This window comes from Pimephales promelas, chromosome 3, assembly GCF_988280905.1.
Source record: "Pimephales promelas chromosome 3, fPimPro1.hap1.1, whole genome shotgun sequence".
Classification (NCBI taxonomy): Eukaryota; Metazoa; Chordata; class Actinopteri; order Cypriniformes; family Leuciscidae; genus Pimephales; species Pimephales promelas.
The window spans coordinates 986960-1002877 of NC_142771.1; the positions used below are offsets into that span (position 1 = coordinate 986960).

Genomic DNA, 15918 nt, shown 5'->3' on the forward strand with positions numbered 1-15918 from the left:
GTTGGATAGGACTTTAGAATCAAGAGTGGGTTTTTTGAGCAGTGGTGTGATAATGGCATTTTTTAAAACAGGGGGAACGTGACCAGTTTGGAGAGAATTATTTATAACAGAGGTGATCAGGGGACTTAGGACAGTGATATGGGTTTTTACCAGAAAGGTTGGGAGAGGGTCCAGGGGACAGGTGGAGGATTTCATTTTCCTAATGATGTTCTGCACCTCTTCAGATGAAATCTCAGGAAAGCAGTTTAAGGGTTTGGAGACGGTAGATTTTGGGGGGACAGTTTGGGTGGGAGGACCAGAAAGGGCTGAGCGAATATGTGCAGTTTTTGATGTGAAGAAATCCATGAATTTATTGCACTGCTCTTCTGTAATGGTGGTAAGTGATGGAGATTGTGGTTTGAGAAGATGGTTTATAGTGGAAAAAAGCTGTTTGGAATTTCCTGGGCTATTTCTGATGGCATCGGAGTAAAACTGTGACCTTGCCTCATTGAGGGACTGTGCATATTTTTTTTGTTGCTCCCGGTAAATTTCTTTGTGGACAGTGAGGCCAGAGGCTCTGAAACGGCGCTCAAGGACCCGCCCTGCTGCCTTCATTTTACGAAGCCTGTCTGTGAACCAGGGAGCTGAGCGGGTGAAGGTGACTGTTCTTGTTTTAACAGGGGCATGGAGGTTCAGGAGGCTGCTCAGATGGCTGTTGTAGTAGTCCACTGCTTCGTCGGCTGATGAAAAGTGAGTGGAAAGATGCTGAAGGTCTGCTTCCAAAAGTTCTTGGTTAATGTTTTTTAGTTTTCTGAAACAGATATTCCGCTTAGGCTTGGAGAGGCTGGATGGAGATGGCAAAACCATAGAAATGGCCTTGTGATCAGACACACCCAAGTCATACGCATGCAGGTTGGTGAGAGGGGCAGAGTTAGTAATGACCAGATCCAAGGTATGCCCCCTGGTGTGTGTGGGAACACCAACAAGTTGTTTTAAATTAAAACAGTCCAGTAGTTGTAGAAATTCAGCCGCAAAACGGCAGGAGGGGGTGTCAACATGAATGTTCATATCACCTAAAATTATAAGATCAGCAGAGGATGTGCAAAATGTTGTGAGTAGATTTGACATCTCAGTGATAAATAGTGGGTTTGGTTTTGGTGGTCGGTAAATGAGGAGAAACAGCACAGGGGAAAGGGACTTGCATTTAAATGCAAGGCATTCAAATGAAGACAGTTCTGGTAATGGTTGCAGAGATAACTCCAGATCGCTGCGATAGATGACGGACAGGCCGCCACCACGCCCTATGCTACGGGCTTTCTGGAGATAGCTATATCCTTGGGGACAGCTCTCATTTAAAGAAGAAAATGTATTTGGTTGGTGCCAGGTCTCTGTAATGCACATATAATCCAGACCTTAATACCAAGTATTAAGGGTAATACCAAGTCGGTGCGGTGGGCAGAGGGTACATTACAGATTATTTAAAGTATGATACTATCTTTTTTGCTGGCAAATGTATTTCATATTAATTCGGAATATTTCATTCTAATCTGAATGATTGGGGGGGGGGGGTTATATTAGCTGGGTCTGATTTTTGAGGGGGTCATAACCCCCCTAACCCCCCGCAAATTACGCCCATGTTACTATGGGTGACGTCACGTGACTTCGACGCGCCCGTAAAGCATTCTGGGAAGGCGGCTCTTCATTTAGAAAAATGCTGCGCGTCAAAAAGCTGGCCGATGCCCATCTTTATGCAAATGAATTCTGTTGAACGCGCCGCGACTATCCAAGCATATGGAGAGCATATGGAGACGGGGGGGAAGTCTCTCGCAGGTCCTCTGTTCTAGACTGGCCGCTGGCCCAAAACCACGCTCATAGCGGTAAACTTGAGGAACGCCCATCAAAGTACAAATGTGGGGAGGCGTCGCGACAACACGCGACTGTCGTGTCGGACAACTGGATCTCTACCGTCAGACAAGAGATATATTTTTTTTAGGTTTTTACAATCACAATACAGATTAAATAATCAATATACATACTATCCATGCATTTGGATGCGTTTCCGTACAATGATGTAACTCGCTGATTCACTACCATAGTGCGATAAATAATCAATATACATACTATCCATGCATTTGGATGCGTTTCCGTACAATGATGTAACTCGCTGATTCACTACCATAGTGCGATAAATAATCAATATACATACTATCCATGCATTTGGATGCGTTTCCGTACAATGATGTAACTCGCTGATTCACTACCATAGTGCGATGCTTCGTTGGAGAAATCAACTAGCTAGTCACGACTGTTTCCCGAAACCCACTGTCTCAAAGTATCGTTCAACCACGTTGGTTTCGCACGTGGTGGAGTAATAACTACTTTTAATGAAACTGTTTGATATCTAATTAACGCTTGATTTGTTTTATATAAATTACAGACATGTCAACTGAGGACTATTTCTAATTGTTCTCAGTTGTTTTGCTTTATTACCAGACTCAATATTTGGCTCGTTCTTACATAGTAGAGCACGTTCGCACATGCGCACTTTTCAAACACGTTACTTCGTATCTTTTGACAAACTAAAAGACGTAAATTCCATTTGTATGTATTCTAAATAAAAGACACCGGTTGTTCTGAATGTCGGCTTGCTTATTTTGCTCAAGATAAGAATTTATTACGTCCAAATGTCATGCGATATAGAAACGATGCGTCTAACCATAGGTCGAGAGTTGTCGTTCAAACCACACAACTTTGCGATGCTGTTTGCGAATGTTCGTTGGAACGATGGTTTCAGGAAACACCGACTCGTTGAACTATGCAGATAACGACGGAACTTGCGACCATAGTTGGCTAACGATGCTTTCAGGAAAAGCACCCCAGAACTGAACATGGCAGTCTCAAAAAACTCAAAAATGCAATTCTCATCAAATCTTTTAGAGAACGGAATTAGAAATTAGTATATGAAGATTTGGTCTTTGTTGTCTAATCAGATTAATTATGGCCCTTATTTTGCAATTGCTATTGCTATTGTTGCTATTGCTCCTCCTACTGCTGCTACTCCTCCTGCTGCGGCTAGTGCTGTTTTCCAATAGTCTTTCAGTTTTTGTTTAAAAGCCTCTTCTTGAATCCGTCTCTGGGCTTCTTGAAATCTCTCATTGGTGTAGTGCTGTCCTCCATTGATCCTCACCAATTCATCAATCTTCTGCAGCAGTTCTGTGACCTGAGAGCGATTACTCATGTCTTCATTGTTGAACGAGTGAAATCTGCCACCGCACTCGTTAATGAGAGCCTTGAGATCATTACTTTCACTAATATATTCATCTAATGAAAGCCCCTTCAGATGATCAGTGTGAGTGAACAGAATGATGGTGTGATGAGAAGCTTTTCCTCCAAAGTGTTTCTGGATCCATTTCACTGTTTTCTTCTCTTCTTCTGTGAATCTCACGCCCACTCTGATGACCAGCAGAAACACATGAGGACCAGGAGCAGACATGTAGATGCACTTCACAATCTCTTTCTTCAGTTCTTCTTCACTCATTTCCGTATCATATAGTCCTGGAGTGTCGATCACTGAGATGGTTTTATCCTCCTCCACTACAGTCACATGTCTTTGACATTGTCTAGTAATAGACTTAGTGGACACACCTTGCTCAAACTCAAAGCCGCCGATGATGGTGTTTCCCGTTGAACTCTTTCCTGATCCAGTTTTACCCAACAGCACAATCCTCAGGTCTGAGAAAGAGAGAGAGGAATTTAAAATGTTATTTACATTAATAATAACTAATAACTCAGTGTTTTGTCTTCGCTCAATAGGGGCTCTTTACTCAGTGGGCCTTGAGATGACTTAACATGACTAAATATAAGACAGAACAAGCATATAAAATAAGTTAATTTACCCCTTAACAATTATTTTCCCATCAAACAACCGGGGTTCCAATTGTGTTAAAAAACCTGGATTTCCAGATTTTTCAACACAATGTTTACTTTGTAAACGTGTTGAATTTTATTATTTTTTTTACATGAAAATCATCATAAAATAAATAACACCACAAATGGCTAAATATTTACCCAATTTTATTAGCGATCTTTCTCTAGCAATCTTCTGTATCAGTCCTTTCATCTCTTTCTGACTTTCCATCTGTTTCCTGACATCCTTGTGGCATCCTGCATGGCTGTACAGCTGCCCTCCATTGTTCTTCACCATTTCATCAATACTCTTTAAGAGCGTTGTGATCTGATAGAGATCACATTCACTTTTGCTGTTTATCACATGATATCTTCCCTCAAAGTAGTTCAGCAGCTCTTTAATATTTTCACTCTCACTGATTTGAATCCAGTCTTTTTTTAATATTTTTTCTCTTCCAATGAACAACACCATAGTGAACCTCATAGCTTGATCTCCAAAGTTCTCCTGGATTTGCTCCACAACGTTCCTCGGCTCCTCTCTGCAAGTCTCCAGGTCGATGATGAGCAGGAACGCGTGAGGACCAGGATCGGAGAGAGACAGGCTCTTCATCATCTGCTTCTGCAGCTCTTCATCAGTCAGCTGAGAGTTGAAGAATCCTGGAGTGTCGATGATGGAGATGTTTCTGTCTTCTACTCTACCTCTCTGTATCTCACTCTCTCTGGTACTGCTTTCTTCAAATGCCTCTCGACCCAGTATTGCATTTGCCGTTGGACTCTTTCCAGCACCAGAGACTCCCAGCAGCACAATCCTCAGATCGTTTACATCATGTTGTTCATCAGGCTCTGTGAAAGAGAACGTCACTTTAATTTGCTTTTTTGAAAGAATTAAGAATAAGTTTAAGAATAAGTTTGCTTTCATCTGATTATATAATTACATTTAATCATATTGACAAAACCACACAGTCATTTTCCCCTTCAAAATTATAAAAATGTACTGTCCAAAGTTAAATAATGTCCACCGCCCCCTCTGTTTTCTCTAACTTTACACTACCAACAATTTCAGAGAAAGTGGGTCTGATAGATAAATCTAAATCTTCGACTTACCAGTTAGACCCCCTACCAACTCTGTTACTGAAAGCTTGTTTACCAGCCCTGTCACCATTGATCACTAAAATTGTTCATGCTCCACTTGTTTCTGGTTCTGTATCTCCATCTCTGATGGGTGGTTGGGCAGATATTGTGTTTTGCAGTAGGTGATATGCCATACGGAACCGTTGCCACTGAAACTGCATTGACGCACCAGTGGGGCTCGACAGCCTTAGTCAAACGGGTTGGCGCGTATTGCAGTCGTCTCATTGCAGGTGTCGAGTCGTCTCTTCACAGGTGTTGGGTCGTCTCTTCACAGGTGTTGAGTCGTCTCTTCGCAGGTGTTGAGTCGTCTCTTCACAGGTGTCGGGTCGTCTCTTCACAGGTGTTGAGTCCTCTCTTCACAGGTGTTGAGTCGTCTCTTCACAGGTGTTGAGTCGTCTCTTCACAGGTGTTGGGTCGTCTCTTCACAGGTGTTGAGTCGTCTCTTCACAGGTGTTGAGTCGTCTCTTCACAGGTGTTGAGTCGTCTCTTCACAGGTGTTGAGTCGTCTCTTCGCAGGTGTCGAGTCGTCTCTTCGCAGGTGTCGGGTCGTCTCTTCGCAGGTGTCGAGTCGTCCCTTCACAGGTGTCGAGTCGTCTCTTCACAGGTGTTGAGTCGTCTCTTCACAGGTGTCGAGTCGTCTCTTCACAGGTGTCGAGTCGTCTCTTCACAGGTGTTGAGTCATATCTTCACAGGTGTTGAGTCGTCTCTTCACAGGTGTTGAGTCGTCTCTTCACAGGTGTTGAGTCGTCTCTTCACAGGTGTTGAGTCGTCTCTTCACAGGTGTTGAGTCGTCTCTTCACAGGTGTTGAGTCGTCTCTTCACAGGTGTTGAGTCGTCTCTTCACAGGTGTTGAGTCGTCTCTTCACGGGTGTTGAGTCGTCTCTTCACGGGTGTTGAGTCGTCTCTTCACGGGTGTTGAGTCGTCTCTTCACGGGTGTTGAGTCGTCTCTTCACGGGTGTTGAGTCGTCTCTTCACAGGTGTTGAGTCGTCTCTTCACAGGTGTTGAGTCCTCTCTTCACAGGTGTTGAGTCGTCTCTTCACAGGTGTTGAGTCGTCTCTTCACAGGTGTTGAGTCGTCTCTTCACAGGTGTTGAGTCGTCTCTTCACAGGTGTTGAGTCGTCTCTTCACAGGTGTTGAGTCGTCTCTTCACAGGTGTTGAGTCGTCTCTTCACGGGTGTTGAGTCGTCTCTTCACGGGTGTTGAGTCGTCTCTTCACAGGTGTGGAGTCGTCTCTTCACAGGTGTTGAGTCGTCTCTTCACAGGTGTTGGGTCATCTCTTCACAGGTGTTGAGTCGTCTCTTCACAGGTGTTGAGTCGTCTCTTCACAGGTGTTGAGTCGTCTCTTCACAGGTGTTGGGTCATCTCTTCACAGGTGTTGAGTCGTCTCTTCACAGGTGTCGGGTCGTCTCTTCACAGGTGTTGAGTCGTCTCTTCACAGGTGTTGAGTCGTCTCTTCACAGGTGTCGAGTCGTCCCTTCACAGGTGTTGAGTCGTCCCTTCGCAGGTGTTGAGTCGTCTCTTCACAGGTGTCGGGTCGTCTCTTCACAGGTGTTGGGTCATCTCTTCACAGGTGTCGGGTCGTCTCTTCACAGGTGTTGAGTCGTCCCTTCGCAGGTGTTGAGTCGTCTCTTCGCAGGTGTTGGGTCGTCTCTTCACAGGTGTTGAGTCGTCTCTTCACAGGTGTCGAGTCGTCCCTTCACAGGTGTTGAGTCGTCCCTTCACAGGTGTTGAGTCGTCTCTTCACAGGTGTCGGGTCGTCTCTTCACAGGTGTTGAGTCGTCCCTTCGCAGGTGTTGAGTCGTCTCTTCGCAGGTGTTGGGTCGTCTCTTCACAGGTGTTGAGTCGTCTCTTCACAGGTGTTGGGTCGTCTCTTCACAGGTGTTGAGTCGTCTCTTCACAGGTGTCGGGTCGTCTCTTCACAGGTGTTGAGTCGTCTCTTCGCAGGTGTTGGGTCGTCTCTTCACAGGTGTTGAGTCGTCCCTTCGCAGGTGTTGAGTCGTCTCTTCGCAGGTGTTGGGTCGTCTCTTCACAGGTGTTGAGTCGTCTCTTCACAGGTGTCGATATATGTATGTATGTTGCTCGGTCTTCGTCACGCGCTTGCCCCCCCATGCTGGTGAGGGCGACTAACAGCAGATGGAGATTATGCTCGGTAATCTACTGCTTTTCCTGCAGTTTACTGGACATCAACGTTGAATTTACTGTCGAATTTAAACCACTGAATTTGTGGAAGCGAATTTGCAAAGCGAAATAAAATGGACTGAAAATTGCTTGTTGAATATTATAGGTTGTTTTTTGTAAACAGTTTGAATATTTTGGAAGTGAAATATGACAGGTGAATATGGATTATTGAATTTTTAATAGAGAAAATTTGCTTGAAATGTTTTGAACTCAAATATTCACAGCAAGCATGGTCGATGCATTGCTGTGAACATTGCTGTATTTTTTTTTCTCCAAGTAGTGAAATTCAACAGGCATTTTGATTCAAACATTTGGCATTATTTTACTTCAGCATTGTTTTGTAGAATTTTAAATGATGCATCACTAATACATTCATCCATTTTCTAGTAAGATGGACTTACTTTTGAGGCGATCTGAATCTTCGCTCACTGCAAAACAACACAGTAAAACACACAGTTAGTGAATCTGATGAACATACAACAGAAATAATATCAACAACCCTAAAGTTTAAGACAAGTCTCTTCCATGTGCATTTTATTCACTTTTTCTGCACTAGCATAATCATTTATTAATGTCCTCATATATCACATAGTATACAAGACAAACAGAAAACCAACCAAAAACATTAAAGATTCTCCATAGGAGAAGAGAAACATCAAACACTGAAATAATCATTTAATGGACTTACTGTCGGGGAGTGCAAAATCTAGACTTCTTCTGCCTATCACACACACACACACACTGTTAGAGTATCTGCTGAACATTAGGCATAACAGAAAAGCTTTTTCACTGATGGATTGAAGCATAACATGACGGAGAATCGTCTATTATTCATATGCGCCTGTTTCTGTTTGCATTTATTTATTGGTGTTATTTCGTGCATGGTTTTGATCTTATTTTAAATGAATGTTTAAAATAAGATAAGAGAAAATTTAGCGTCAGAATAATAACGAACATATAGGTAGATTTCCTCGTTTTTATACAAGGCCTGACATTTTTTTAGGCAAACAATGATTTTAATGCTTTTATTGAAGTGGCGGTGATATAGCTAACAAAAACACACAGTGCCAAATGCATCATTTGCTTCCAATTTATTCTTAAAAAATCAGTCAAGTTTAACTTTAATATACCCTGCGTATGTCACCGCCCGTCGGACTCTCCGTTCTTAAACGCTCCTATAAATGCATAATTCATATATAAATAACTGCGTAAGTAGGAAGAGATTTGATTTCCTACATATCATAGACGCGTTTAACATGTTAATATATATATTTTGTTGATAATCAAACCTTACCAGCGAGCTGCGCCATTGTGTCCAACGCGGAAACGGATAGAACCTATATGGGGAGGCTGCAGACCTGGAGCCGGCAGTTTTACGCCCTTGTTCCTGATGCGTCCAGTAGGGGAGACTACACTAATGACGTTATATGAGCCTAGTCCTATTTCATTACAGATCTCATTTCATTTCATTTATTTATTTATTTATTTATTTATTTTACAGGGACAGTGCTCATTAATTGACAGTAAAATAACTGTAAATGAGCCAGAGTTAGCTCAACAGGCTAATTTGCATCTGTTGTCCCTGGCCAGTTATTATGATGGCAACCTAAAAACAAAATATAAAGCAAGAAATGACTTTTACAGTCCACAAATAATAACAACATTAAAAGTAATAAAAAGACAAAAACGACACACAACAATAAGTAACGAATCACACAAGACAATCTGCCAGCAAGCCACAATTTTCAGTAGGCAGTCAGTGGTTTAATGTGCACATATCTGATTATCAATTAGCCAGTTCTTAAGCTGACCAGTAAAGGAACGATAAGTTTTTGTATCTCTTATCAGACTTGGCAATTGGTTCCACTGTGTAGTTGCAATAGCATCAGACCTTCTAGAAGCGACATGAATTGAGGTATTTTAAATAATCTGCTAAAGTTATTGTTGTTGATTGAATTGTAATGATGCAATATTGATTATTTCTAAACGAGATTCGATGTCAATTCAAAAGATGGGTCTATAATTTACAGTTTTTTTACAATCACTTTGCTACTATTTTCAGAACCTTGATGTCATTTTTCAAAACTCTAGACACAAAACTCAAAACGGTTATCACTTGTAACACAGGCTGTCTAATGTTCAAAACATTGCATTGTGCATTCACATCTTTAAAGAAATCTTGCACTTGCACAATCATTGGTTCAAAAAACAAATTTACTGTGAAATAGGCCTAAACAAAACTATCACCCACACACAAGCAACCGATAGTTTCACTGTCATTTTTCGTACAATCATTAAATGTTGTAGAACAAAATAGGTGATCCAGGTTTCATTATGGCACATGTACAGTAAACACATCTCTGTAAAGCAGTACTGCAGTAGTAAAGATAATACACATTCAACAAAGTGTGTGATATATTGATGCAAAACACTACAATCACAACATAGGTTTATTGAATCTCATTATCTTGAAACTTTCATGATTTACTGTAAACATGGAAGATTGTGTGTCATGCAACAGTTATCATTTTGAGCAGTTGTATCAATTGATAGTTAGATCATTGTAAGGATATGAAGACACTCATTTGAAATGTAATGTGTGAATTGCCTTTTGAAATAGTACTTTGATGTTAAGTTGTGTCATATCGAACAGGTGATTTTTGTTGGATGAACAAATGATCTAAGTTTTATGTATATTGTATCCAAGCAATTGAGAAAAGGGTTAGAGTTTTGAAAATGTGCATTTTGATCATTGGTTGTGAGTTTTGTGTCTAGAGTTTTGAAAAATGACATCAAAGTTCTGAAAATAGTAACAAATTGAAGGTAAAAAACTGTAATAAAGTCTATTATTTCGAGAGACAATAAAAGTTGGCTACTTGATGGTCAGGTTGATGTTCTGTCTGGCTCAAACTTAGCAAACTTAACCACATATAGCCTAGGTTTAAAAGCTGCCCATAGTCTTCTCTTTACCTGCTCTGTCTCACTCACTTTTAAAATTCATTTAATTTTTATTTTTATCTTGTCTGTCTTTACCTTGCGTGACATGGCATCTACTGGTAAGACCCAGTTTACTCCTTGCATTTAAACATAGCCTACTCCACGTGGTTTCTGGAGCAACATCACAGTGGATATTGGAAATGTGTTAATTACAGTTTATGATGTGTACACAAACACATTTATAATAGGCATGTATGTATGTATTTGAATGAACATCTCTCTAAAGATTCAAACTGCACACTCACTCTAATATTTTGTTTTACAAATAATACATACAAACATAAATGCATTATAAAGCCCACATTAAAAACGTTGGCCCATATGGTTTAAATGTATATTTTGGTTTAAGTTTTTTTTTTTTTTTGTGAGACGATCTAATTTTCTAATGTATATCATACAGTTTTTTTAAAATAGCGTACTGATCTGGACTAAAATGTGTGTGCACTTAATGTGTGTTTTATCATACTCTGTCTTTAGTTCTTCTTTTTAACTTGTATCTCATTAAGGTGTGTAGGCCTATCTGCTTTAGCTACTTAAAAAAATTAAAATCTCTGTCTCTAAACTTTTATAAACACCTATCTTTTGAACCCCCAAAACATTTTCAACCATGACATTGGGCTATTATTTTATAACCATTGTTTCTACCACTATTCAACTTTAGCTTCTTTTGTAAATAAGTAACCTTTTTGTGAACAAAAACATTGTCTCTTTCTTTTAAATGGCCCTTGGAATTTTAGAAAAGGGTTAAATTGTGTTTGTCTTCATTAAATGTTATGTAGGACACTGTTCTTGCTGTATGATGACCAATTGTAAATATTTCAGCAGATATTTCATTAAGGATCCATATGATTAAGTACTGCATATCTCAAGGCTAAATATGGTACATAAATGTAACTGTATATACTTCACAACAACATATATCAGTCAGTTTCCTGTATATAAAACAGTTTAAAATAATTAATTTTTCAGTAGGTCAAATATCATTACTTTGTCCATCTGATTCAACTATGTGTATTAGCCTGAGTGAAGCCCAACCGAACATCTGGATGTTTTAATCCTTATAGTGCAGATAAATCCACTGTCTATAACGTTTATTTAAATAAACAAATACATAAAAATTAGTTGAAGTCTAGACGGTTATTAATGTGTTTGTTTCCAGCGCCATATATCCTTCTCCCCCTACTGGACGCATCAGGAACAACAGGGGCTTAAAACTGTCAGGGGCGTAAAACTGTCAGGCCCCTACTCGATAGAACCGAAAGTGAAACTGTGCGCGTTCGAGACTCACCCGCGCCCCCTAGTGGACACTGTCCGCAGAATCTCAGTCACTCAGCCAGGACAACAGAGCCACGCAAACCGAGTCTACAACTGCAGGATCACGGTCACCTTCTTTGATGCTTTGGAGCGGTTCAAAGTTTAGAACAGGTTAATGTCAAGTATTGTATTAAAAATTGTATTCACACACCCACACACACACACACACACACACACACAACTTGGTCGTCCAAGATGACTTTAAACAAATGGATTCTGGTTCCCAGGAGGAAATGTTTTCCAACCACAGTGAAGTCTCGTCCAAAGTGACTTTCTAGACCAGGAATACACACCAACTACATTGACGTAATGCCAGACAATGTCATAGATGAGCCCGATGACCAAGAACTTCAAGATGGTTCTGAAATCATGGCTTCCATTGTGAATTGCTTCAGTTTACTTAAACAGGGTGTTCGTTAAAAATAAGTTTTAAAAAGTCATTAGTTCATCACAGAAATAAAGTAGTAACAGGGCCGGCGATTCGACGAGGGGCCTCCATAAGCGTAACAGACGAGAAGAAATATGGACTGCAGTCAAATAGAGGATAGTTTATAATATAAAGTTTTATTTTCTAATCAGTAGCGATCGTGTCTTTCTCTACACTTGATTTGTAGCATATTTAAGCTAACAATGCAATGCATAATATCATATTACTTAAATTAATAATATGACAATAATGAGAAGGGAAAATCCTGGCCATACCAAAAAAAATTATAAAAGGACTTATGTTCATCTCCTGAAAAGGTTCTCTGGAACTGTAAATAAATTGAATAAAACAGCAGAATAACAACAATAACATGTTCATTAAACAAAAAAAGAGATTACCCAGATAAAGTTTGATTAATATGTACATACAGTAACCTAAAAGTCCATTACTATTTTTAAAGTTTTTGAAAGAAGTTTCTTATTTTGCTCTACAAGCCTGCATTTTTATTTGATCAAAATATATTCAACAAGGATGTTAAATATACAAAGGGATAGTAAAGACTTTTTAAAAAACTTTTTAACAAATAAAAAAATACCTGAAAAAAAGTATCACAGGTTAAAATAAATATTAAGCACCATTTATAATATTATAAAGTTTCCCGAAGGATCAAGTGACACTAAATTTAGCTTTCCATCACAGAAATATATTTTAAAGTATAGTAAAATAGGAAAACCATTATTTTAAATAAATTTTAATAATATTTCACTATATTATTTTTCTGAATTTTTGATCAAATAAACCCAGGCTTGATGAGCATAAGAGACTTCTTTCAAAAACATTAAAAATAGTAATGTGTCAGTGTATAAGTAAAAATATCCAACTTTTAAAATTAAATGTATAAATTAAAAGATTAGGAATCATATATTTAAGAGCCCTCAGTAGTAATAACATGAACATCTCTGAATATTAGAGAATAGAGAAATCTGCTTGACAAACTTAATTTCATTTTGTCGGCATTGTTGTCATTTTAGCTACAGCCTTACAAAGATAAGAAGTAATACGTTTACAAGTGTGTATAACTGTACAACTAGAATGAAACATTTACAGTAGGCAGCTCTAAAACAATCATCTTTCGCTACAGAATCAACTTTGTTGGAGTGCATCTGTAACAGGAACGTGTCACCAACCATAGATGATGTGAATGACTTGGATTTGCAAGCACAAATCCAAAGAGGTCATTTTAGTTTAACCCTTATGCTGCATTAGGGACATTTTTGGTCTTTTGCAGTTTAATTTCTTTGACCATTTTGGCTGTTTTAATGCAAATGGTATGAAATTTGGCAAAATTGTGACTTTTTGGATACATGTAAAAAACGTGATCCCGTTTTGCAAAATATGTATAACACACACTGTGTAGATCAAATAGTAACACTCAGCACCATAAAGACCAAAAATGGCCCATTGAAACCCATTAAAACGTTGTTTAAATCTGAGGCTGTCAGTAATACATGAAACATGATTTTTGCACAAACATCCTTTCATTTTGAAGCAAAAGCATTATATTTGCATTATATAGTGTATTCCACCAGATGACGTCACTACATATTTATTCCCTATGGGTGGAAATGCACCTTATTTTAGGCAATAGGCAATGTTTAATAGGTGGCCATTTTTGGTCTCTAACGCGCTAAGTGGGATTTTTTGCAAAGTGGGACTGTGATAATCCAAATCTAAAGTTTTCTCTTTGCATTTAGTTTATTGAAAATAATTGAATTTTTGTGTTTTTTCCTCTTATACAAATCGATGGTTTCGCAAACAAAACTGGTAATTAAAGGGTTAAAATCCTGAAATTGAATACATTTTTGGTAGTTATGATGAGGACTGATGCTGGTTAAAAGATTTAACTTGGTAAAAGTGGAAAATAATAATAATATATAATATTTTAGGCAATGTTTAATATGTGGCCATTTTTGGTCCTTAATGCACTCAACGGTGTTAAAAATCTAATGCAGCACATGGGTTAAGCAACTAATTAGACCATTAACTTTTAAACACCGCGAATACATAAATAACAAACATATTTACCTATATTTGTATCCAAATAATTATAAAACAATGCAAAAAAAAAATTTATATATATTTTAGAAATTAACTGAGATCACCTATTTAGTGAACTTCTGCATCTCGTACCTTGTCAAATCTATACTTTTGTACCGCTTTTTGAACTGAGTTTTGCTTGGACATTGTTTGAGCACTAAACTTAGTCTGTTCCACAACTTCACTCCACATATAGAAATACAAAAAACGTTTTAATGTCGTACAGAGACAGGGATGTTTAAAGTTGCACTCACTCCTAAAATTACACCTCCCTTATCTATTCAAAAACAGTTTTATTGCCATGTACCCACCTTCTTTCAAGTAAGCATCGAATGTCAGCTCAGACAGCTTGACGTATTTCTGCAACAGCATTTTGCCCCTGTTAACATAGAAAATGTATATTCAAAATCATAATTTAGGGCTAGTTCAAATAAAAATTACCTATCCAATTCTCTCAGTAGTGACAATGCACTTTGAATTAGATGTTACACCAAATACTAAGGGCGGCTGAAGAAGACAAAGCTGTGCTGGTTGAATAACGTTTGGCTATTTTCTGCAGCAAATAGGTTTAGGCTAGTTCAATTTTAGAGGCACGTACGTTGTCTCATTAGCTAACGTTACCAAATAACTGTGCCAAAGTTAGCTAGCTCATTAGATATTTTAGTTCGAAGAGTAACCCGTTAAAACAAACACGTCATGCAATCAGTGATCTAAGTTATCGTTTTATAAGACCAACATTAACTATCAGAAGCATGCAATTACTAACATTTCCAGTAACGTTATATAAAAAACATAATGTTGCCTGGGAAGCTAAAAAATACATTAGCTATGAAAAGCTGTTAACTGTATTAAATCTTTTGTTGTTATAGCGACCGAGCTAACGTTATTTTACGCATAAATCGTTCTGACCAACTTTCATAAGTGAAAATATTGCAACACATAAAGAAACACCGACATGGATTGCTATCTGGTTAACATTACGTTAATACTCTTAACTAAAGTTATGTAACTTAACGTTAAAAAATACCGTTTTGGTGTTGAAAACACAGGGATGTTACTTACCAAGTTATATCAGTGGTATAACGCTCAATTGCAATCTTCCTCCACCGACATGCGAGCCAAACTTCGGCACAGCAAAATGGCGGGTATTCATTACTGCCGTAGAGTTGAAATTGCTGCGTTTCTGCAGATTTATAGACTCACTTTTAACTCCACTGATAGAGCAACTTTACTCTCCAAAATGTTGAAAATACTCTGGGTTAAAATATATAAAGAAAATGTTCCACCCTGATGGTTTGTTGAAAACCTTTTTCTTCTCAAGTGTAGGAACTCAGAAGCGAAGACCAGGAGACTCGGTTGTATCTTTTTAAGCAGGAATCTTTATTGCTGTTGCTTCGCTGTAGTCTGCTTCGTCCAAAAATCTTAGCCAACTAAAGCAGTATACATTTAAGTTGATATGTCTTACAAGGGGGAAGAGTTACATAGGTGTAGACACTCTGAAACAAAGCATGTAAATTAGGCACAGTATTCAGCTCGTTACTGGAAATTCCCCAGCCCTGATCTCATCAGCATAGCAGTTATTCAGAGCCCCGAGATGCTAATTTAATCAGCCTGACTAGATTGCTCAATCCATAACATTATCATAGAGACAAAGGGTGGGAGTCTCAGTAATCAGACTCATTTCACTTACAATAGAGAGACCAGGACAGACAGGAACAGGCAGGTTTGTGACATAATTTACCTTAGTTGCAAAACTCACACTAATAAACTTCCTCAGTTTATCCTACAACAATAAAGATTTATTCTATTCAATTCAAAATAAAATATATTTGATCTAAATCTTTAGTCACTTTTTAAATCCATGTAACAGGTACTTGCAGGTAATAA

The 15918-nt window shown here is 38.6% G+C and overlaps 3 protein-coding genes across 5 annotated transcripts in view; all 3 read right to left on the reverse strand.

Moving 5' to 3' along the window:
- Positions 1–15918, reverse strand: part of LOC120468239 (uncharacterized) — a 163549-nt gene that overhangs the window by 125407 nt on the left and 22224 nt on the right. The gene's annotated exons all lie outside the window — the stretch shown is intronic.
- Positions 1–15918, reverse strand: part of LOC120468246 (uncharacterized) — a 167872-nt gene that overhangs the window by 107423 nt on the left and 44531 nt on the right. The gene's annotated exons all lie outside the window — the stretch shown is intronic.
- On the reverse strand, positions 1539–8589 carry LOC120468242 (GTPase IMAP family member 8). Of its 3 annotated transcripts, XM_039656951.2 has the most exons (5): positions 8491–8589; positions 7885–7917; positions 7598–7624; positions 4048–4728; positions 1539–3711 (listed from the first exon to the last, which is right to left on the reverse strand). In XM_039656951.2, exons 1-5 carry the CDS (start codon positions 8504–8506, stop codon positions 2984–2986), a joined length of 1485 nt encoding a protein of 494 aa, XP_039512885.2. In that variant the 5' UTR covers positions 8507–8589; the 3' UTR covers positions 1539–2983. The 3 variants fall into 3 exon arrangements, with proteins under 3 accessions (XP_039512885.2, XP_039512886.2, XP_039512883.2); XM_039656952.2 differs by lacking the exon at positions 7885–7917 and having other exon boundaries at positions 8491–8577; XM_039656949.2 differs by lacking the exon at positions 8491–8589 and having other exon boundaries at positions 7885–8483.

Bases quoted from the DNA above. Each gene is read 5' to 3' on its own strand.
- LOC120468242 (XM_039656949.2), bottom strand. From the start codon at position 8,002: ATGCTTCAATCCATCAGTGAAAAAGCTTTTCTGTTATGCCTAATGTTC. The intron at 4,729-7,597 runs GTAAGTCCATCT...TCTCTTTCACAG, and splicing joins AGATTCAGATCGCCTCAAAA to AGCCTGATGAACAACATGAT. The intron at 3,712-4,047 runs GTAAATATTTAG...TCTCTTTCTCAG, and splicing joins AAGATCGCTAATAAAATTGG to ACCTGAGGATTGTGCTGTTG.